The 24,489-nt window shown below is 41.6% G+C and overlaps 1 protein-coding gene across 9 annotated transcripts in view; it reads left to right on the plus strand.

Moving 5' to 3' along the window:
• The window catches only part of LOC138760632 (echinoderm microtubule-associated protein-like 6), a 371,242-nt gene that overhangs the window by 229,003 nt on the left and 117,750 nt on the right, over positions 1–24,489 (plus strand). For all 9 annotated transcript variants that reach the window (XR_011355764.1, XR_011355765.1, XM_069931442.1 and 6 more), the window contains 2 exons: positions 7,656–7,783; positions 15,863–16,004. Coding sequence is in view for 7 of the 9 variants with exons in the window: in XM_069931442.1 (XP_069787543.1) it covers positions 7,656–7,783; positions 15,863–16,004 (270 nt within the window). In the remaining 2 variants the exon portion in view is untranslated. The remainder of the gene's footprint in view (positions 1–7,655; positions 7,784–15,862; positions 16,005–24,489) is intronic.

Raw genomic sequence — 24,489 nt, forward strand, 5'->3', positions numbered from 1 at the left:
AAAGAATGACAAAAATAGAGAAAATTAAGTTTAATATATTAGTTTATTTTGTTGTTGCAAGGTATAAATTAATATGAGTGCAATAGATAGTAAGGGGAAAGTACAGACGGGAGTATTTATAGACTCCTCAGCAGCAGGAGCAACATGGAGGGAGAAATAATCAAGAATTAAGAAAAATAATTATTGTGAAAGTAATCTTGGATTAACATAATTTGTGGGTCAATCAAATAAAATGAACATTCACTATTTTTTGTTGGTTGAACTTTAAAATATGGTTAGTTTGTAATCTCATTTTAAGCAATTATTAAGGGAAAAGTGATTACATAATAACATTTGGGTGCAGTCTGATAGTAAGTTTGGAAACTAGGTTGAACTTAAAGTCAAATATTTAGAATTGAAGATAACATTTATGTAATGAAAGATAATGATCTTACAGGAATTAATAGATTCTGGCATGGTCCCTGCTGGACTGGAAAATTGCAAATATCACACTACTATTTAAGAAGGGAGGGAAGCAGCTGAAAGGAAATTATAGACCAGTTAACCTGACATCAGTGGTTGGGAAGATGTTGGAGTCAATTGTCAAGGATGAGATTAAGGAGTACTTGATGGCAAATGACAAGATAGGCTAAAGCCAGCATGGTTTCCTTCAGAGAAAATTCTGTCCGACAAACCTATTGGAATTCTTTGACACATTAGGCTACTTAACAAGATAAGAACCCTTGGTATCACTGGAAAAATATTAGCATGGGCAGAGCATTTGGCTGTTTGGCAGGATGTAGAGAGTGGGTACACAAGGATCATATTCTGGTTGGCTGCCAGTTGCTCATGGTGTTCCACAGGGTTCAATGTTGGGGCCGCTTCTTTTTACATAGCAGTTCATTCCATAATCTAAATAATTAATATGCATTGTGGCCAAGTTTGCAGATGATACAATGGTAGGTGGAGGAGTAGCGAGTGTTGAGGAAACATGAAGGCTACAGAGGACATGGACAGATTAAGGAGTATGGGCAGGGAGGTAGCAAATGAAATACAATGTCAGAAAGCATACAGTCATGCACTTTGGTAGAAAAAAACAAATGAGCAGACTATTTTCTAAGTAGGGAGAAAATTGAAAATACCCAGATACAAAGGGGCCTAGGAAACCTCGTGTAGGATAATCTGAAGGTAAACTTGCAGATTGAGTTGGTGGTCAATAAGGCAAATGGAATTTCAAAAGAATTTGAATATAAGAGCAGGGATGTGATGTTAAGGCTTTATAAGGTATTGGTGCGACCTCACATGGAGTGTTGTAAGCAGTTTTGGGCTCCTCATTTAAGAAAGGATGTGTTGATGTTGGAGAGAGTTCTGAGGAGGTTTACAAGGATGATTCCAGGAATGAAAGGGTTATCATATGAGGAGCATTTGACATCTCTTGGCATGCACTTGTTGGAATTTAGGAGAATAAGGGTGGATCTTAATGAAACATTTTGAATGTTGAAAGGTGTGGACAGAGTAGATGCAGAAAGGTTGTTTGCCATGTGGGAGAGTCTAGGACAAGATGGCACAACTTCAGGATTGAAGGGCATTTGATCACATCAGAGATGTGGAGGAATTTCTTTAGACAAAGAATGATACATTTGTGGAGTTTGTGGCCATGCATGGTTGTGAAGACCAAGTCATTTGGTGTATTTAAGGCAGAGATTGACAGATTCTTGATTAGCCAGGGTATCATTATGGGGAGAAGGGCAGTGGGGATGAGTTGGAAAATGGATTAGTCTGTGATTGAATGGTGGGGCACACTCAATGGACTGGTTAACCTATTTCAGCTCCTGTAGCTTAATGGTCTTAAACAAAAACAGTGGATGAAGTTTCCTTGTGTTATTACAAAATAATTGAGGGAGTTGACTCTGTAAGTGAATGGAACCAAAAAGAAAGTGATCATATGAAATTGGTGTGAATGATAAAGGACTGGATAAATGACAACATTAAGGGTAGACTTTTCAGGTTTGGATAAATATATTATTATTACAGGGGTTCTTTAAAGATTCGTACTATGATTTCAGTTGTTTAAGATCCACATTTACAACAATGAATGTCCAATATGTCCATGCTTGCTGAAAGTGCAGAGCTATTTGGGAAGGCAGGCAGCAAGTAGAATGCAAAAGTTAGTCAAGGTCCAAAATTTGGCAAAATGTGAGGTTATTCAAGTCAGAAAGATTGATAAAGAGAAAAGATCTGAAAAATGGGCATGTTAATATAGTAATACCTCTGATATCCGGCACTTGTGGGGATTGGTAGATACTGGATAAGCATATTTTTTGATTGGTTGAAACCTACTCTTACAATGCCTAGCACACCTGCATTAAGAATAAACAGTTCAGAAGACAAAAATATTGTACTGTATTTATACTGAACAAACTCCACTTGCATGAATAATTAAACTTTAAAGCATTTTACTTCACTTTCAGTCACATTCTTTAAAAAACATTTAACCATCACTGCATCTGAAGGTTCTGCCCCCTCCATGAAGCCGCCTGAAAGACAAACAATAACATTATGGATAATTAATCCCCCTTTCCCCCCAAGTTTATGGATAAAGCCACTTAGGAGACACTTTAAGGAAGTCACTCCAATGGCAAACAGCATCAACCAGCTCTTCATCCCTTAATGTTTCACACAACTTTATTCAAACAGCTACTACGAACAAAGCATGATCAAGGCACTCCATTAGCTGAATATTTCCTCACATCTTCACCATTTATGTGTTACTTCAGAGAACATTTACTTTTACGATTTTAAACTTGTGTTTTTTTTTACCTGTTATTTTATTCTTATTTATTTTGATATTTTAAATTTATTTTGTTCTTTTTTTTTTGCCAGTTGCTTGAGTCTGCTGGTTCCTTGAATTCTGGAAACTAGGGGTTTTACTGCATAGTATATGTTTCCTTGTTCATGAAACGTTATTTGCTATCCACGAACATCAAGCATTTCAGAAGGCAAATGGTATGTTGCCTTGTAACAAGGGGGTCAGAGTACAAGATGAAGGAAATGTTGCAGAAAATGTACTGCACTTTGCTAGATTATATATGGAGGACTGGATGACATTATTAATACTACATATTGTTTCGTTGTAGGATTTACCATTATCAATTCTTTGGATGAAGGCCTGTACAATGGGGAGACAGTGTACAAGAGTTGGTCATTAGTCATTGGTGTTTAAAATAATGAGATGTAACATCATTGAAAAGTTGGCATGTTTCACTGGAGTTTAGCAAAATGAGAGGTATAATTGAAACAAATGATTCAGTAAAGGGTTGGTGGAATGGAATCTGAAAGATAGTTCTCTCTTGGTGAAGAGTTTCGAACAAGGGCTAATGATTCAAGATATTGGAGAAATGAAACATTTCTTCATTCAGTTTTTAAATTCTGCATAACTCTATCTCTGAGAGCTAATATTTTGTTTATGACTGTGGAAGAAAAGCAGATGAAGAAAGGTTCACTGACTTTACTCATTTTGTCATCTTATTCGTCATCTTTGTGTTGTAAATCTTGGTCCTAGGCTAGAATTCTGGTGTTGAATTCTACTGCAGCCTCCTCCCACTAATGTATGATATTTCTCCAGATTAACAGCTATCTGCCTTTTTGGGGGAAGAAGACATAATCCCTTTATTTCTACCTCACCCACCAATGCTTCTAAGGCAGCATCACAGTAATAGAGGACTTGCTCCCTTCTGTATGCAGAATTCTCTCATCTGATCAATGACTTCCAGCACATTTCACAGGTACACAGCATCATTCCTTGCTGGATTTGATTATCATTCAGTGGCTTTAATTGGCATTTGCCACTTCAGATGTCGAGAAATGAATGATCAGTACCAAGGACAGTACAGTATGTTAGGTAATCATTTAAATTCTGCAATTGAGGCCTGCGGTACAAATAAACCATTCTGCTTTCACTGGCTCAGACAGGTGCAAATTCTGCAACAACTTTGTTGTTCAAAAATTTTCCTCTCGTGCATTGTATTCTAGCATACCATAATTTTGCCCTCTCACTTGGTCTGTTCCTTTATAATTAAATTAAAATGCAAACTGGAACTTGTATTCCTTCATCAAACTATTGTGAGCAACCTGGGTGCCAGTAAATTACTTATTTCTTGCAGTGGGGTATTTCTTTCAAATCTGCTGTTTTGTCTACTCCATGCCAACTAATTTCAATTCCTTGTAAAAGTTTCTTCTCATTTAATGCACTTTAACTTTTACTGGTAAACTGTAGACTCCAATAATTTCCATCAATTGTCAGCTGCTTTGTTATCAGTGTTTTGTCTATCTCTCCCTTGCATAATTGAATGAAATGTGGAGTTTTCCAATCTGAAGGTGCTAGTAATGAATTTCAAATTCTTTGGGTTGCAAGGTTCACGTAATCATATTGTAACAACATTCCAATTTTCTCAACTATTTAACACTTTGGGAGTGTAAAGCATTTGGCCTTAGAAATTTAAATCCCATTTTTACCATCTCCTGACTGTATCCTTTTAGTAGATATTCTCTTCTGCAATGCTGAAAACAAATACAAAATACATGTTTTTAAAAGACTTCCATGTGCTTATCTTCCATTGTTAGTTTTGCCTATCTTTTTAATTTTGTCTGTATCTACCTTTAATGGTCCCATTTTTCCCTTTACCAGATGCAGTAATAATTATTCTGAAAACATTTTACATTGCAAGTTTGTTTTTACCAACCCGTTATATTTTAACTACCAAATTCTTCTAAATTTCCCAGAATTTTGTATTTATGAATGCCTTTATTCTGTTGACAAATGCCTCTTAGAGGGTTCATAGATCACAGCTGCAGAAGTGGAGCCTCTGGTGTAATACTCCTCATTGTTTTTAAGTTAATAAGAAAGCTTTCAAATTAACATTTTAAACTCCTTGAATGTAGTCAAGATGAATGTTGATTGATTCTGAAAATGGGACTATAATTTTATTTGATCCTGCAAAGAGGCAATAAATACTCACCACATGACAGCTGATGATAATTACATTTGTGGGCCTGTTTTTAGGAAATTCTTTTGTTTCTGATGAAATTTTATATAATAAAGAACATTTCCATTCCTTTCTCTTATGCAGAGAACATATTTAGATACTCAGACTGGTCATGACACTGAGTCAGGGCTCAAAGGTTCACAGGAGAAAGGAACCTGGACTTTGGTGGACGTAATTTGAAGAGAGGCAATTAGGAGTTAAAGAACTGGGTGGAAGTTGTGGTGTTGCATTGATATTTGTTTGGTTATTGAAAAAAATAGTGCTACAGGTTTGGCTGTAACAGCAGTGCTGCTGCTGGTGCAGGCACCAGAAAAGTAGGGAGCAGAGACACAGCGATCTCCTGTGGGGTCCTACTGCCCAGTCCTATTGCTTACGACTTCATACAGGCTTTAAACACCCTGTTAAAGAAACTGATGGTGTTTTATTTAAAATCCTGCGACCACGGGGTCTGTGTTCGGCATTGGCAATGAAGAGTTGCAGTATTTGGGGGAGCAGTGGACTGCCGTAGGGCACTAGTAATGTGGAGAATACCCCTCATTGCAAAGGAGAAGCAGCGGTGACGAACCTAAGGACGGTGGCTACAGTGGCAGACCTGCAATGGGCTCTGCAGCTGAAGGACACACAGAGGCGGCGAGCAGTTGGTGACTTGTGTGCAAAGGACCCACACAGGCTGCGAGCTGCTGGCAACTAGGTTATGAGAACCAGGTATTGGAACCAGGATTCGAGAGGGTGCTGAGGGACAAAAGGGTTCTATAAGGGCTCTGGGCGCCAAAGACCCTCATCATGTCGGAGGCTTGGATCTGGGCTTGGGTTGCTGAGGGTTTGAACTTAATTGGAGTCTTGTGTGGCTGTATGGGCTGCAGGAGCACTGGAAACAAATCCACAGACATGGTGATTCAGGGGGACTTCTCTTTCTTTTTACAGACTGTAAGGGACATTTGGCAATGCTCATGACAAATCTTTGACAATTTGTGTAACATTACATTTCTGTTTTATTGCATAACAATAAATAGTATATGATCTAATGATATTTTGAGGGATGCTGGAAGTGCTATGTTTTGTGTTTGAGGATTTGGGGAAGGTGTACAAGTCACTGGAAAATATCATGTGTAATGTTACGTGTGATGGGTTATGGATTAAATGAGGCTTGCAATCATAAGTGTCTAGAAGTTGCTATCTTGCTGGTGAAGCAGAGCGCAAGAAATAACTGCCAGCAATGATACTTGGTCAGGCAGGAGTCCTTCATGACATGCTGAAACTGAACCCTGAGATATTGTTTTAGTATCATGAATGGTTGAAGATGGCTAATTTTAACTACTTTTGTGCATGACCCAAAATGAAAATTATAAAGTTTGATGAGCTCCTGCTTTGAATCAGTGGACTGAACCATATTCAAGAATCCATTCTCAAACTTGAATGAATATGCCATGGCTGTCACCGACTTCATCGAGACCTCGTGGATGAGTGTGTGCCCACACGTGCATATTGTAAGTACCCCAACTAGAAGCCGTGGATGAATCAAAAGATTTGCTACCTGTTGAGGTGAGGTCGATATCCAACAAGAAGAAATTCAATTCTCACCCCTGACATTCAATGGCTTTATCATCACAGAATCCCCCTTTATCAATATCCTGAGGGTTACCATTGACACAAACTGAACTGGAGAAGCCACATACACAAGAGCAGGTCAGAGGTTAGAAATTGTTTGAAAAGTACTGTAACTCACATCCTAACTCTCCAAAGTCTGTCCGTCATCTACAAGACTCAAGTTAGGATTATGATGGAATACTCTTCACTTGCCTGGATCAGGGGCAACTTTAACAATGGTCAAGAAGCTCAAACACCATCTGCCCAGAGACAACTCATGTACAACCATTCACTCCACAGTTGATACACAGAAGCAGCGGTTTGTGTCATCTACAGGATACACTGCTGAAACTCACCAAGGCTCCTTGGGATCTTCCAAACTCACAACTTCTACCAGCTAGAAGAACAAGAGTGGCAAACGTGTGGGAACACCAACTTTTGGAAGTTGCCTTCCAAACCATACATCATTTTGACTTGGAAATATATCACCGTTCCTTCACTGTTGCTGGGTGGAAATCCTGGAAGTCCCTTCTTTATAGCCTTATGGGTATATCAACACCTCAAGCAAGGATTGCAGCAATTCAATGTTGTGTAAAGAATTGTATAGATTTTGTACAGATACCAAAATCGTACCAAATTTGAGGAGTTATCTTGGAATTATCATGACATGAACAGAGTTGATGATGGCTCCCCAAAGAAATCCAAACAATCCCTTCTGCTTTTTACCCATACTTCTGAGTTAATTTCCTTTGAATACCTAGTGAATTCCTTGTTTTTCAATCATCCTCACAGATAGTGATTTCTCTATTATAATCACACTAATTTTTACTTTTAATATCTTTACACCCTTTTGAGATGGTTCCTGTGGTATGATTTATTAAAAGGGATGGGTGTGTGTGTGTGTAGTATTTCATGCAACTGAGAAGAACAACATTCAGTATTGAATTAAGCTTATCTGCTTTTGTGCAGACACAATGAGGTATGGGGATTATGGTCAAATGAGTACAGTTTTGGTGAAATTTGTGCTCGATTATATCTATACAGGTTTACTTTTGGAAGACAGTCCGTCATTACGTGCTATTACACTGGGACATGGGCATATCCTTGTTGGAACCAAGAATGGTGAAATACTTGAAATCGATAAAAGCGGATCCATGACCCTGCTTGTTCAGGTATTTATTTTTTTTAAACTGTGCCTGATCTTTCTCTGATTAAATAATACTCGGCCTTACTGTTTTCTTACTGAGGTACATATTTTATATTTATCCACCTTACATACCTCTTTCACACCCCTTCAATTTTCTTGAAGTCTCCTCACAATTTCATGTCATTGGCAAATTTGGAAATATTACATTTAGTCCCCTCCTCTAAATCATTGGTATAACTTTTGAGTAGCTGGGACCCAAGACAGAAATGATCTTATTCAGAGAGTACTTTCTACCTTTTGGCTCTTCAACCAGATGCTACCGAGTCAATTTTTCTCAATCTTTTGGTTTGAAGAGATAATCTAGCACTTTTTAGCTTTAGTGAGATAACCCCATCTGACAAAACTTCCTCTTTGCATGGCTATTACCACACCATAGGGATAAATATGGTTAGTTTATACCAGTGGTTTTCAAACTTTTTCTTTCCACTCACGTACCACCTGAAGTAATCCCTATGCCATAAGTACACTGAGAGTAGTAAGGAATTGCTTCAGGTGGTATGTGAGTGGAAGGGGAAGGTTGAGAACCACTGCTGGAGACCTAATTGTTCCTGAAATATTTTGTTTGAGAAAAATAGTCATTGGTCCATTTCCGTTGGAGTTATGAAACCATGCACATAATGAGTCAATTAGGTACGATTAAAACAGTGGTTTTCTTTACTTTTTCAATATTTTTATTGAAATTCAACATTAATAAAGTACATAAGAATACATATTAAAAGTCAAATAATGAAAGAGTACAGAATACACTACACTTAGATCATACTATTTCATTCACAGTACCCCGCATTCTTAATATAATAAACTATCAGAACATTTTATTAGAAAAAGAAAATTTAATCCCACTTCCAAAACCAAAGCTATTTAGCAAAGTAATTGAAAATAATTCAAAAAAGGTCCCCTCAGTGTTTGAAATTATAAATTAAAATCGGATATTGAGCATTGATTCTTCTCTAAATTTAAATATGACAACATCATGTGACCATGGAGCATGAGTAGTGGAGCAATGTCCTTCCATCTAAGCAATACTGCCCACTTAGTCACAAGAGAAATAAAAGCTAATACATGCAAATTAGATGCTTAAATTTTACTTTAAAAACTAGAGAAAAAGTATGAAATACTTCCTTCCAGTATTTCCCAAGACTCAGAAATGTCCAAAATGTATGAATTAGTGAAGCATCTTCATGGATCACAACCAGGAGGTACATCCACATAAAAGCAAGATATTTGACTTAGGATATGTGGGCCCAATGGACTAGTTTAAATTGTAGGAGGGAGTGGCAAACACATAAAGATGAGGCATTAACCAATTTAAAAATTACATTCCAAATTTCTTCAGAGATTGAAAACTGTAGGTCCTGTTCCCAGGCTTTTTAAATTTTATCTAAAGGAGGCCCTCTTATTCCCATCAACATGCCATAAATGTTAGATATTGAACGAATGGAAAAATATAATTAAATCTATTAAATTCTTATCAAAGCTCTTAGGAAATGTATGCAATTGAGATCGCAAAAAATCTCTAATCTGTAAATAACAAAAAAAATGAGAATTTGTTAAGCTATATTTAACTGACAATTGTTCAAAAGAAGTGAGACTCCCTTCAATAAACAGATCTTTAAAACATTTAATGTGTAATCTACACCATTCTTTAAAAGCTAGGTCAATCATGGAAGGTTTAAATAAATAATTAGAAAAAAATACAACTAGAAAGAGAAATTATCAGTAGACCAAAATGTTTTCTAAGTATGTTTAACTACCAGATTGTCAATTAATTTATTTAAGGATAAGGGAAGTGAGAATATGTATGATTAATGTGAGAAAAAAACAAAATTCCTTATCTTCTGAATGAAAAAAACACCAGACATCAATAATATCACATTTTAATAAAAAAGATTGAATAATTGAAATAAAAAAGATTGAAAATGGCTGGTTTAGAAGATGATCAGTCCAAAATCGGATCTAACCAGCAATTAAAGGCTCCTCCCATCACTAATGAGTAAAGGCTCAGATCAAGCAAAGATGAAAAAAAAATTCAAACAATCCAGGGTAATCCACATTTGGAACATAAACATTAGCAAACCCTATCAATTTATTATATAATTTCCCTGTCACGATAACAAAACAACCATTTTTTATCTGACACATTATGTTGAACAAAGGAAATCAGATGATCTGTAAAAATTGATACCCCTCTGGATTTACCCTGCAATGAAGAATGAAAATGTAACCTGTTCCACCATCTAAAAAGATGTGTTGTCACTGCTGCTCACATGTATAGAATTAGTTTAAATTTTTTAATGTAAGCAAAAATCTTATTTTGTGCCTTTAATGATAAAACTAAGTAAATTAATAATTTGATCCATTTTAACTATTTAAAAAAGTAAGAAGCCAGCAAATAAGGAACATTCCAATTATAATGAGCAGGCATTGAAAATAAGATCATCGAAAACAGATGTCACTTTTCAAAGCCAAAAGAGCTTCCAAAGAGATGTTAAACCCCCCCCACCCCACCCTCCTCCCAAAACCAGAAAGCTGTCCAATAGACAGACGGAATGCAACTAATTAAATAGCCAATCCCAAAATCTTCTGCTGACAAAACTCCAATATTACAATGAATCCTTGAATGTGTTCCAGAAAAGACAAAACATAGCTGCTGCTACTAATGCCAAGGACAGAAACAGTGATGAGCATTATGTTTTCACAATATTAATAATGCATTTTAATCATTATTAACAATGGAAAAGTAAAGAATACACAAATATTAAAATATTAATTTAAATAGTTAAATCAGAAACAAAAAGCTTAATATTTTATATGACTAAAAAATATAAAGTGAGTAAAAAAACTAATCAAAATGTATAAACACTTAAGGCATTAACTTGTTAAGACCTTATTCTATTAATTAAACACTAAAAGATTCAAGAAGTGAATAAGGTACAGAGAATTAATGAAACAGTTACTCAGATAAGGGATATAATAGATGGAAGATCTAAAAATTTCTGGGCGGCTTCTACAGAACGGAACCTCTTCTTGGAATTGTCCTTCAGTATGATCTGAAGGTGTGCTGGAAAAAGCAAAGATGGCTTAACAGGTTGATTGTAGAATTCCAACATGATCTTCTTGTTATTTAATATATTCACTCATAAACTCGAATGAATAATCATTAATGATCCCAATCTTATGAACTTTGTAATCAATCATTCCTCTGTGACTAGATTCCTTAGTTTGACATTCATGAAAACACATTATAATCAATCGAGCTCGCTAACCAGGAGTTGGTTTAGAAGTCAGCAATCGGTGTGCACAATCTATCGTGGGGAGAATCGGCAAAACTCCAGGTCCAAACAATTATGACAGAAAACTTGCAAAGAATTTAATAGATTGTCCACGGTAAAACACAGGATTCTATTGACACCATGCATGGTAAAGTGAAAAAACACACAAATGCTGGAGAAACTTAGCAGGTCAAACAGTGCCTTCACCAACGTTTTGGGTTTGAGCCACTTCATCAAGGTGTGGGGGTACATGAGAAATGTCCAAACAAGGGGGGAGGACTGCAGGAAGGGGGTGAGGAGTCTAGGCTAGGTGGAGAGAAAGGAACTGGAATGACTAGTTAAGTGGGGGGGGGGGGAGAGAAGGGGAAAAGCAAGCTGATTAGTGGAATACAGTGAACTCAATGTTCATGCCTTGGGGTTGGAGAGTGCCCAGACAAAAAATGAAGTGTTTCTCCAATCTGCGGGTGGTCAGAGTGCGGTAGTGTGAAAGGCCATGGACAGACATATGAGCTTGGAAGTGTGACTCAGAATTAAAATGGGGAGGTCACTTTTGTTGCGGACGAAGAGGAAGTGCTGGGTGAAGCGATCTCCTAATCTGTGACCGGTCTCTCCGATGTGCACCGGATGCAGTAAGTGAGTACTTTGGAGGTACAGGTGAAGTGAGGAAGGAGGTGTGGTTGCAGGTATTACACCTCCTTTGACCACAGTGAAAGGTACTGGGGGGCGATGGGTGGGGAAGGAAGAGTGCACAAGGGAGTCACAGAGGGAATGGTTCCTACGGAAGGCTGAGAGGGGAGGTGAATAAAAAAATTGTCTAGTTGTGGGGTCCTGTAGTAAGTGCTGGAAATTCTGGCAGATAATGTGTTGGATGCAGAGGCTGGTGGGGTGGTAAGTGAGGACGAGGTGGATTCTGTGTTTATTGTTTCTTGGAGGGCTAGGGCAGATGAGCAGGGAATGGAGGAGATGTGGGTGAGGGATGAGTTAATAGTGGTGGAGGAGAAGCCATGTTGGTGGAAGAAGACAGACATTTTAGAGGCTTTGGACTGAAAGACTTCATCTTGGGACCAGATGCAGAGGAGATTGAGAAATTGAGAGAAGGGGATGGAGTCCTTGCAGGGGACAGGGTGGAAGATGTGTTGTTTAGGTAGTTGTGGGAGTTAGAGTGTTGTAATAAATATCAGTGGAGAGTCTGTCTCCTGAGATGGAGACAGAGAGATCCAGAAAAGGGAGAGTTGTCCACCCTCAGTTGACTCTTCCAAGACCAGAATTTGTAAGTTATTTCTTCTACTTCTGTTTTCTAGGTTAATAATCTTCTGCATTATCTTTTCATTAGTCTTTGATAGCTTTTTACGGGGCTTTTGCATATCATCCACTTTTCCATCCAAATAGTCATGATTGCTTCATTATCTTGAATACATTTATCATGTTCTTCGAAGGTTTTGAAAAGAATTCGATTTTGTATCCATCTGGTTAAACTCATTTCTGAATTGTTGTAAACCATCAGAGGATTCGTTTCTGTATTTTCAAAGCAATTCCATCATAGATTCCAACGACACAGGAAGGTTCTCTTCTTTTCTAGTACCTTTAGTACTCCTTGTAGTAATAATGTTAAAGACTGTTACAGTTGTAAATCCAAATAAATTCAGTGAAGTTTAAGAATAAGGACTAAAAAAGGGTTGGAAACAGTAGGGTGTTACAAGTTCACTGAACCCCCATATACCTGCAGCAATAAAAATACACCAAAGCAATTAATTCTCTGAGTATAGAACAACAAGATCAACACTAAATTATTTACACAATCTCTCCCCTCCCAACCTAATCTAAGTGCAACTGTGTGTAATGTGTTTTCAAGGAAGTCCTTCTTACTGGCCAATCTTTCACTGTCCACTTTTCCAAGGCTACAGTTTCCAGTAATCTTCAATCCTGTGCACAGAATCAAACACTCATTACATTCAAGCGAACTTCAGTGCTTTACTTAGAATTACCAGGCAGGAAAGTTATGGAGGGTTACAGAGAGATGGTTGTTGCTTGTTGGGACACCCCAAACAGGAGTGTCTTCCAGAAGAAACTCGTCTTCTTTCCAGGTTTTTCTTACAGAGTTCTTCTCCTCTTTGCCATACTGGGAAAACTAGCTGTCACTCCTGATTTCCAGTACACTCAGGCTACCATATTAGAACTCTGCCCAGTCTTGAAAATGGAAGCCTTTTCAGCAGTCTCCTCTTCTGTCCAACCTTTTCTCAGACTGCCTCCTGCTCACTGCCTTCTCTCTCCTTCTCTGCCCCTCCCCTCCTGATGTTCCAGGTACTGTTATTTTTTATATTTCAGTTTGCAAATGTTGCAATTTTCAGGCTTTACAAAAACAAGGCCCCAACTTTGCAAAAGTTTCAGTTTCTGGGGTGTGCTTGCACATGTTGCTAAAGCCCTCCGACTTTGCAAGGCATTGTTCTGTCTGTAAAATGCATGCACCTAACAACTAACCCAATTCTAATCCATTTTATAAGCATATAATTAATTAACTCATTGTGTCACAAGGGTAAGTTGGAGCAACCTCAAAAAGCTGCTACTCCATCAACAGCCAGCAGCAAGTCCTCAATACTAATCACAGGGCACCTATGGCAGAGGGAATACTGGTTTTCAATATGCAGAATGACCAAGATATCCACGTGGCCAGCCATGTTATTTTTGTTCCCCACTCTGGTGTCATCGTGGCCTCATACATTCCCAAAACAAGGCCACCTGAAAATTGGAGGAGCAACACTCCAACCAGATGGCATTAACATCAGCTTCTGTTAGGCTACTCCACTGCTTTCCACTCTTCCCCATCTGTCTATAGGCCCTTTCAGGTGGCCTGAACACCCCTGTGTCAAACCGCATATTCTCCCCCCTTGCGCCTAAAGACATACTCACCTGAATGTGGCAGAAGCGCCTTCGAGGCACCGACGCCAACACTCCTCTGGAAGAGATAATCAGCGGAGCGTGGCACTCCACCAACGTACCTGAATATACAGCCATTGTAAGTGGCTGCCTGAGGGCGGGCTGATGACTCCATCAGCCAGCGACCCAACTCCATACTGCCTGATGGCCCCTCTGCACCACTGGGGTGTGCTTGCACATGCCACTCTGCCTGTCAGCCCCCGCCACACTGGCGGGGAATGTCGAGGCAGGGGTGGCTGGTGGGGGACATTAGGGGCAGGAGTGGCCAGTGGGGGACATAGGGGCAGGGGTGGCTGGTGGGGGGGGATGGGGGCAGAAATGGCCATCAGGGGACTTGGGGCAGGGGCAGCCAGCAGGGGATGTTGGGGCAAGGATGCCGGTGGGTGACATCGGGGAAGGAGCGGCCGGTGGGGGTCGTTGGGGCAGTGGCAGCTGTCAGGGCAGGGGCGGCCATCAGGGGATGTTGGAGTAGTGGCAGCTGTCGGAGTGGCGGCCATCGGGGGATGTCGGGGCAGGGGCGGCTGGTGGGGGACATCGGGGCAGGGGTAGCCAGCAGTGCAGAGGCGGCCAATGGAGTCGTCGGGGGGGCGGCCATTGTGGGCTGTTACATTCCAGTTGGCCGCTCTTGCACCAGGGCACTCTCTGGCTCAAAATGCAGCATAGCAATGGTGGTCTTCCCTAACCATAATCCCCCCACACAGCTGAAACTGTTGAGGGAAACACAGAGCGGTTCCAACTGCTTGGGGATTATGGGTAGGGAAGACAGCCATTGCTATGCCACCTATTTTTGACATGGCGCTGCCGCACCAGTTGCCCGCCTCCATCAAATCCGGAGGCATTACAAGGTGCCTCTGGATATGAATAGGCCCTTTCAGGTGTACCAGGCAACTCTGCAACCAGCCTTCTTGGGCTGCCACCTGAAAGGTGAGTCCGCAAGATCCTTTCTTGCTGTCGCCCTCAAGGCGGAGGGTCCACCTGAAAGAACCTTATCTAGTTTCGTCCAGCTCTTTGCCCCACCCAATCCTTCTCTGTTCAGAGAGCTATTCCCTTCCTTATCAATTTTTTTTCTCTTTTGCCCTTCCACTCATATCCATCTATGTCCCTGTGTGTGGGCCTGGCCCCCTCCTCCTCCTCCACCATTTTATTCAGGAGCCTACCTGATTTTTGCTCAAACTTTAATGAAGGGCTCAGGCCTAAAACATTGGTTATGTATCTTTATCTTTATCTTTATCTTTGCTAAATAACGAATGCTGCGTGCCTTGCTGAATTTCTCCAGCAATGTTTAAATACAACTTGAATTCTCAATTTTTTAAATAATTTTCTCTTTCACTCTTTTTTTTGTATCAGAAATGTTCATATATCTCAGTCCTCCATCTGTGAAATTTGGCACAGTTTTTTTCACTCCATTGGTATAGCCTGGTTGGCTGAGTATGTAACAAAACCCTGCAATTAGCAAGACATTAAGACAAAAAAGCATAATCTGCTTCTATTGCGACATTTACCCATTTGGTTTTACCCTATAAGAGATAGTCTCTTTTTGCTGCCCATTCATCCCTCTTCTTCTCTGAAACTGAAAATTAACTTGTTTTTCTCCCTCCTAATTCTGTTTCAGGGTCTCAGACCTGAAATATTAATTCTGGTTTCTTTCCATCGATATTGCCTGACCTGAATGTTTCCTATACTTTCTATTTCAAAGTCAACCATCAATTGATTTTTAAAATCTCTGCAGTCAATGAGCAGGTTAATTTTTAAATGCAAATTTTTTTTCTTTTTCCCTGTTCGATTTATAACATTTTTGTTGCATATTGAATAATATTTATCTTGTTTCATCCATTCAGGGTCATATGGAAGGAGAGGTTTGGGGCCTAGCAGCCCATCCTACTCTTCCTGTCTGTGCTACTGTGAGTGATGACAAAACATTACGAATTTGGGAACTCTCCTTCAACCATCGTATGTTGGCGGTGCGTAAACTTAAGAAAGGTAAATGTTCCATTTTTCACATAGTGGCATTTTCCCTTTCAACGTCCATTCCCCCTGGGATTGTAACTTGTAGTGCGGCTGGTAGCAATGCCTCTCTCATGCAGGTACTACTGTACTTCTGCGCTCAAGAAAGCAGCACCCCTGTCTGTGTATGTAGTTCGGGTACCCAAATATGCTGAAGATGGGTTGGAGGCATTTTATAACAGTGGGTGCTGATACATCAGAACATGGGATTGTGAAGGGGAAACGGAATATTCATCTATTATGTTTAGGAAATAGACATTTCTATTATTGGACGGGAGCGGGCCTTTAAAATCGAGGCTGAGGCGATCGAAAGGTTTGGTAGCTTTTATCAGTGTGGCTTTTCTGGCCGGTAAAATTGCGGTTTGCATTCCGCACAGATGGGGCAGCTCTTGTTCACTGACCTCACTTCCTCTACTGAAAATGGGAGGTTTTGGGTTTTAATGAAGTGAAACAGTCTAGCGACCCCCGGGTGGCCCAGCTCATTGTGCAAGCTCTGCAACTGGGACGTGTGGTTAAGGATGGCACAAATGCTTCTGGACAGCGCGTCCGGGGGCTCATTGAATCTCCTGGGGTGGAATACAATCTCTGAAACAGGGACATCCCATTGGTGACATCGAAGGGGAGTCACAGAAATTGATACAGCCTGCCGTTTGCCTCAAATGCCGTGTAAATGCGATCACTGTTTCTAATGGGCAGTTGGTGGTATGCTGCCTTCAGGTCTATGGTAGAGAACACCTTATACTGTGCAATGTTGATGACCATGTCCGCTATGCTAGGCATCTAGTTGTGTAAATTTGTTGATTGTCTGGCTGTAATCCACTACCATGCGCAGTTTTTCTCCGACTTTACTACAACCACCTGGGCTGTCCAGGGGCTGGTGCTCTGCTCTATGATGCCCTCCTGTAGTAGCCTGCGGATCTCTGTCCTAATGAAGGCTCTGTCCCTCGGGCTGTGCCTCTTGCTCTTTGTGGCTATTGGTGTGCATTCTGGGGTCAGGTGTGTGAACAGCGGAGGGGATTCTATGTTCAGGACAGACAGGCTGCAGTGTTGTTTCTTTGTGAGGCGTAGTGGGGGGTGAGGCCCGTTGTGCACTATTGTAATGCTTTCTAACTGGCACTGAAAATCTAACCCCAAAAGTACTGGGGCACAGAGGTGAGGGAGTACTAGTAGTCTGAACTCATTGTATTTTGTGCCCTGGATTTCTAGAGTAACCCTGCAAAATTTTGGCTGGCTGCTAACAGGATCTGGTGCTCACTCAAGGGTAAGGTGGTTGACTAACGTTGGTCAATAAAATTTTCAGTGCTTCCACTATCTATTAAGCAATTTACCCAAACATCATTAATTTTGATGCACACAGTGGCATCAGATGAATTGTGTGGACTCACCTAATTCATGCGTAGGGAAGCAAGACTGGCGTGTCCTTCGTGTCCTTCCATTCGATAGTACTTGGCGTCATATTCGTCTCCTGAAGACTGTGTCCTCTGCTCTGTAGCATTTGTCCAAGATGGCCAACTGCACATGGCATTCTTCTTCTTTTGTTTGTTTGTGGAGAAAGAAGAGCTTTCCCACCTCTCATTAGCATGAGAATGGGCCTTGGCTGTTACCCACATTTTCCACAGTTGGGACAGACATTTTCTCTGGCAGAGGGCTTTGGGGTGCTTTCTTTGTCCACAGAAAAATCACTTGTGACCCTCAAGGTGTGCTGCTGTGGATTCATGTGAGGCAGCATACTTTTTGTGGGGCTAGAGAGTCCAGCAGTGTGACGTTTGCCCCAGCCCCAGGGTCCTGTGAATACTCCTCCAATTCTTTCCTGGTGGTTTCTAAAGCTTCTGCAATAGTCTCTGCCTCATCTAGCTCTACTATTCCTTTCTCCAGCAATTGATGTCTCGTCTCAGTGGATTGTATGCCCGCAACAGTCTGTCCCTAATAAGGTCCACCGCATACTCCTTTAAAGTTGCAGCCTCTCGCCAGGTCTTTCAGAGAGAATATAAAGTCTCTGGCAGACTCCCCTACTTGTTGTGACCTGGTCATGAGCCTGGAGTGGAGTGGAGTTCGCTATGCCCCTTACTATCTTTCTTTGGCTTGGCTTCGCGGACGAAGATTTATGGAGGGGGTAAAAAGTCCACGTCAGCTGCAGGCTTGTTTGTGGCTGACAAGTCCGATGCGGGACAGGCAGACATGATTGCAGCAGTTGCAGGGGAAAATTGGTTGGTTGGGGTTGGGTGTTGGGTGTTTCCTCCTTTGCCTTTTGTCAGTGAGGTGGGCTCTGCGGTCTTCTTCAAAGGAGGTTGCTGCCTGCCAAACTGTGAGGCGCCAAGATGCACGGTTTGAGGCGTTATCAGCCCACTGGCGGTGGTCAATGTGGCAGGCACCAAGAGATTTCTTTAGGCAGTCCTTGTACCTTTTCTTTGGTGCACCTCTGTCACGGTGGCCAGTGGAGAGCTCGCCATATAACACGATCTTGGGAAGGCGATGGTCCTCCATTCTGGAGATGTGACCCATCCAGCGCAGCTGGATCTTCAGCAGCGTGGACTCGATGCTGTCGACCTCTGCCATCTCGAGTGCTTTGACATTAGGGATGTAAGCGCTCCAATGGATGTTGAGGATGGAGCGGAGACAACGCTGGTGGAAGCGTTCTAGGAGCCGTAGGTGGTGCCGGTAGAGGACCCATGATTCGGAGCCGAACAGGAGTGTGGGTATGACAACGGCTCTGTATACGCTTATCTTTGTGAGGTTTTTCAGTTGGTTGTTTTTCCAGACTCTTTACTATAATGCCTCTGTAAAGTGCTCATTGCCTCTTGGTAGACCTGGCATCCTGTATAAGGGAGTAAGGGTGGTCTCCCAGCTGCGCTAACAGCAGCATTAATAGCTCTTTTTCTGATGCCTCAGCACCCTCCACGTAATTCAGAAAGCATCTCTGCCAGCGGCCAAAGTGCGTGACGGCTCCAAGATTTCTGGGGTTGAGCTTCAGCCTGTCTGGTCACAGCACATGGCTAAGCCACAGTCTCTGGTCTCTTAGGTAATGTGGGGGGGACCCTGGGGGTCGTTCCCGGTCTCCACGTGGTCTCTAGGTCTAGGTATAGCAAGGGCGGACCCTCGGGGTATTAGGAGCTGCTGGTAGAGCCTCTGTGGGGCTTGTGTCTGCCAGAGGAGTAACCTGGGTGCTTGAGGCTGTTGGCTGAGTCTCTGGCTTTGGGACATTTGCAGCAGGCTTAGGGGGGATCCCAGCAGTAGCGTCAAGTCTCCGTGGTACTGGGGAAACTGCTGCTGGGGGAGTGACAGTAGTGGTGTCTGCTTTCCCTGGCTCTGGAGTGGTCGGGAATTCTGCACATACATTGCAATCAGGAGCACGACTTGTGGAGATCCTTCCACCGACGCTTGAAGTGGCCCTTTTCTGATCAGACCGGGGTTTAGGGTCGGCGGCGCCTGTACCGGTAAACCCACGGGCAGGCAGGGCTCTTGGTCATTTCTTACCTTCCCTATCGTACTTCTGTGGTCTTCCCCACATTCCACCACGATTCCAGTACCGGAGTCCCTCGCCATCTCTGTCCTCTGATACACGTGTGTGCTGCTTGTCCCGGATTCCATTCCTCAGGAAGAGTCTCCAAGTGGTCGGGAACGTGCGTTGGAGCAGAAGCAACTTCCATCCTAGTAGCTATGATATTAGTTTATTAAATTGTACTGACAATAACCACACCAGCAGTGCGAGTATCAGACAGCTTTATATACATGGTCACCAAGATGACCCCTGGTGACCTAGTGGTGTAATTACATATCACCACATTTGCATATTAAAACAAAATGATTAAAACCAGAAATCTTGCATTTAGGGAATTATAGATTTTCACTTTAAATGTCTTTTTTAGAAAAAGCAATCTGTAATTTCCATTATGATCATGAAAAATTTAGTCCTGTTTCCAAATTTACAACATAGTCCTGCATACAAACAGTTGAGAGATCCTGCCTTGTACTTACTCTCTCAGTGAAATTGTACTGCAACACTTGTAAGAAACAACTAACTCCAAATTTCTCCTTCCAATTGGCTGTTTTTGTCCATGTTACATCATGAAAGAACACAGTCTTTGACTTTAAAAGGGCAATTGATTTAGACCTACGGTTCAACTTAAAGATTACATGAGATTCTATTCTCCGTGTGTAAAATTTGAGATTGACTTCCATTAAGTACTCATTTTCTGCAAGAATTGTTTATTGACAATGGCAGTTTTGTAGTGAACATGTCATGCCATTTACTTTTGTTTCAATCCTCGATCTTTATTATCATTTGCATTATCAATGCACCTTCAGAATTAGGTGATGCAACATCACTCTCATGAGGGTTTTTTAAAAATAAGCTTTTTGAATATTTTATTTACTTAAACTCAAACAGATATTATAATCAGTGGACAGCATCAGCATTATTAACAGTATCAGCAATTACTACAATTTACAATGATCAATTTAAAATGAGCTTCTTCCAGAACTTCCATATTTTTGTATTTTAATTTAGAATGCTTTCAGATTTATTTCAAATTAATAATCTGCCACCACTCTTCAGAACTCCATACTAGGATAACCTGGTTGATGTGCTATCAGTAACTCCAAAAACTATAAATTACCTGTCAGGCTTTTATTACCCTAAACTGGTGGCATATCTCATGTTGTTGACCCAAGATTTGAGCTTGTTCTGGGGGAGGGATTATGGCATTGCTGCCTTTGTTAGAGGAATCAAGAGGGAGGAGCCACAGGTGCAATCAGCAAGGGGTGGTTCAGCCATAAATGTACAAACAGTAATACAGGTTCCACTACATTCACCCCGTCTTTGTGAAAAAAAATGTCCAGCAGGGTAAAGTAGGTTCATATCCATCACAGGTTCAGTCTGTCCGGTGGTCTTGCATGACTGAAGCCAGAGTAGTGTCACTGTCTAACCCATTGTACTGGCTCATGGTCTGGTAAGATGGCGGTGTAATAGCATCATTGTCTAACCTGCTGTATTGGCTTGTGGTTTGGTAAGATGGCGGTGTAGTAGCATAATTGTTTAACCTGCTGTACTGGCTCGTGGTCTGGTAAGATGACAGATTCCACGGCGCGCACATGGTCTGTTGTTCCGCTGCTCGGATTAGAAGGTTACTTAGATTTGAATACCTTCGAGTAATGTCCTTTCTTCTCGCAGCCAGAACAGAGCACGTTCTTCACCTGGCAGTGCTTCCTGGGGTGCTCCTGATGGCAGTGGTGGCGGAACTCAGGTTGGGGTCTGTGATCCCATGTCTCAAGATGATGGCACCCTCGTTCCCCATGTGGCGGCCACATTATCAGATAAGAAGGAGTCTACATTGTGGAGGCCTACTTCCAGGGTTTTAGCCAGTTCAATGGCTTTCTGAAATTTTTAGCTCACCCTGTTCTAGCAGTTGCTGGCAAATGTAATCCAATCTACACAGGCATCTCAGATCAGCTCCTGCATGTACTCCTCTGCTGATACGGTCTTGCAGCTGCAGGCCTGTCCAAGGGCTTGCAGAACCCAAAGATAATCCTTGATCGACTCCCCGGACTACTACTTATGCATGGCAAGGACGTACCTGGCCTAGACTTCATTCACCTGGGCCAGGTACTGGCCTTGCAGAATGTCCATGGCTTCATGAATGTCTTGCAGTCTTTGATCATCAGATAAACATAGTGAGAACAGTAAGTGCAGTTTATCTGCATCAGATTGTACGATCTCGGTGGAGGCCGACAGAAACAGGTTGAAGCAATGCAGCCAGAGTTCGAATTTGTTGGATGCTTCTGGTGTCCAGCCTCTCTGGCCTCAGCAACTTGTCCATTCCAAAAAAAATTATGGTAATAAAATTGATGTGCTATCAGCAACTCTAAAGACTAGAAGTTACGTGAATGATAGGCTTTTATTACCATAAACTGATGGCACATCTTATGTTGTTGATCCGAGACCCGAGCTTGTTCTGGGGGAGGGGTTAAGCCGTTGCCGCCTTTATTGAGGGAATCAAGGGGGAGGAGCCACAGGTACAATCAGCAAGGGTCGGATCAGCCATACATGTACAAACAGTAATACAGTGGTTCCATCACACTAGTCACCACATTACTGTTGGGGTATTTGAAGATCTGACCATGAAGTAAATATTTTTGCACCTCAAGATGTTTCATTATGTTGGAGATATTTTTCTTCTTTTTTCTTTGGCTCGGCTTCGTGGAGGGGTATGTCCACTTCTGCTGCAGGCTCATTGGTGACTGACAAATCCGATGCGGGACAGGCAGGCACGGTTGCAAGGGAAAATTGGTTGGTTGGGATTTGGTGTTGGTTTTTTCCTCCTTTGTCTTTTGCCAGTGAGGTGGGCTCTGCGGTCTTCTTCAAAGGAGGTTGCTGCCCGTCGAACTGTGAGGCGCCAAGATGCACGGTTGGAGGTGATATCAGCCCACTGGCGGTGGTCAATGTGGCAGGCACCAAGAGATTTCTTTAAGTAGACCTTGTACCTCTTCTTTGGTGCACCTCTGTCTCAGTGGCCAGTGGAGAGCTCGCCATATAACACGATCTTGGGAAGGCGATGGTCCTCCATTCTGGAGACGTGACCCACCCAGCGCAGTTGGGTCTTCAGCAGCATGGATTCGATGCTTGCGGACTCTGCCAGCTCTTCGATGTTGGTGATGAAGTCACTCCAATGAATGTTGAGGATGGAGCGGAGACAGCGCTGATGGAAGCGTTCTTGGAGCCGTAGGTGATGCCGGTAGATGACCCATGATTCAGAGCTGAACAGGAGCTTGGGTATGACAACGGCACTGTACACGCTGATCTTTGTGTGTTTCTTCAGGTGGTTGTTTTTCCAGACTCTTTTGTGTAGTCTTCCAAAGGCGCTATTTGCCTTGGCGAGTCTGTTGTCTATCTCGTTGTCGTTCCTTGCATCAGATGAAATGGTGCAGCCGAGGTAGGTAAACTGGTTGACCGTTTTGAGTTCTGTGTGCCCGATGGAGATGTGGAGGGGCTGGTAGTCACGGTGGGGAGCTGGCTAATGGAGGACCTCAGTTTTCTTCAGGCTGACTTCCAGGCCAAACATTTTGGCAGTTTCTGCAAAACAGGACATCATGCGCTGGAAGGCTGGCAGCAAAACTCTGCATGCCAAACTGCATGAATTTTTCATGCTCTGCTGGGTCCAGGGAAAGCTGCCTCAGGACCTTTGTGATGCCATCATCATCACCCTGTACAAAAACAAAGGCGAGAAATTAGACTGCTCAAACTACAGGGGAATCACGCTGGAGATATTTAAAAGCTATTAAAAGTCACTAATTTTTTGCAGCCAGCAGAAGGGAGAGATTTTGCATCTGTCAATACCTCTTCATCATTCTGTTACCACCTTTTGCTAATCAGGCTGTTTTCTGTTCTCTAACATGCTTTGGCCCAGCAAACTTGCCCTTTAAAGCCCTGACAAGGTTATCCAGGTTATGATGTAAACAAACTCTGCCTCTTTGCAATGTTTTAATGAAATAGAGCATGTTCCAATTTTTAGAAACTGTCATCTGTATCTGACCTTTTTTTGTTAATTCCATCAAAGCATTCTGCTATTATGGTATTGAGTTCAAAAATAGTTTTCCTGTAGATAAAGCACTATGAAGGTTAATTAATAAATGCATAGCAAGTGTGTGCAATAGTTACTTTCTCTTTTGGGATATCTGAGAGCCAAATTTTCACTGCTTAATTCCATGCAAATGCCTGTTTCTGATGAAATGATGGCAGAGGAACAGTGTGTATAGGTAATTTTCCTCTTGTGCTCAAATTTCACACGGTAAACAGTAAGCTCACATTTAAAATTGAGCTGAGAATGGTGAAATGGGAAATCAATTTTTGTTTTGGAGTTAAGACCAAGTACATTTTAGATTAAGCAGGATTAAAAATCAGTTGCAAAAATTGGATTAAGTTTTGAGAATCCAAGAACACAAGAATGCATCTTAGTTTTAAATGTCTAGTCCCTTATTTTGCAGCTATATCCCCTTGATCATTAATGGAAACAACTCAACATCCATGCTGTCAGACCCTCTTATATTTGTAGTACATCACCTCTCTTTCAAAAAAATACAACCCCTACTATCTAGCTTCTTGGAATAAATCCAGTAATTTTCTTTGGACTGCTTCTAATGCTGCAATAGTGTTTTTAAGGTGAGTGACCAAATCTGGGTACAGCATTGAAGGTGTGGCCTCACTAACACTCAGTAAAGCTTCAACAATATCTTCTTTTTCTTTAACATGCCATTTACTTTACTTGTTGGACTATTCCTAACTTTTAGTGGTTCATGCACTAGAACATAGATCTCTCTGGATACTCATTTGCAGACTCTCTCCTTTCAGATAATTAACTACCAATTGATTCCTCTGACTGAATTTCCCCACATAACATTTCATTTGCCAGGTTTTTGCTTAACTATCTAGAGCCCCTTTCACACTTGCATTCCACTAAATTGGCCA

The sequence above is a fragment of the Narcine bancroftii genome, chromosome 4, assembly GCF_036971445.1.
Source record: "Narcine bancroftii isolate sNarBan1 chromosome 4, sNarBan1.hap1, whole genome shotgun sequence".
NCBI classification, from domain to species: domain Eukaryota; kingdom Metazoa; phylum Chordata; class Chondrichthyes; order Torpediniformes; family Narcinidae; genus Narcine; species Narcine bancroftii.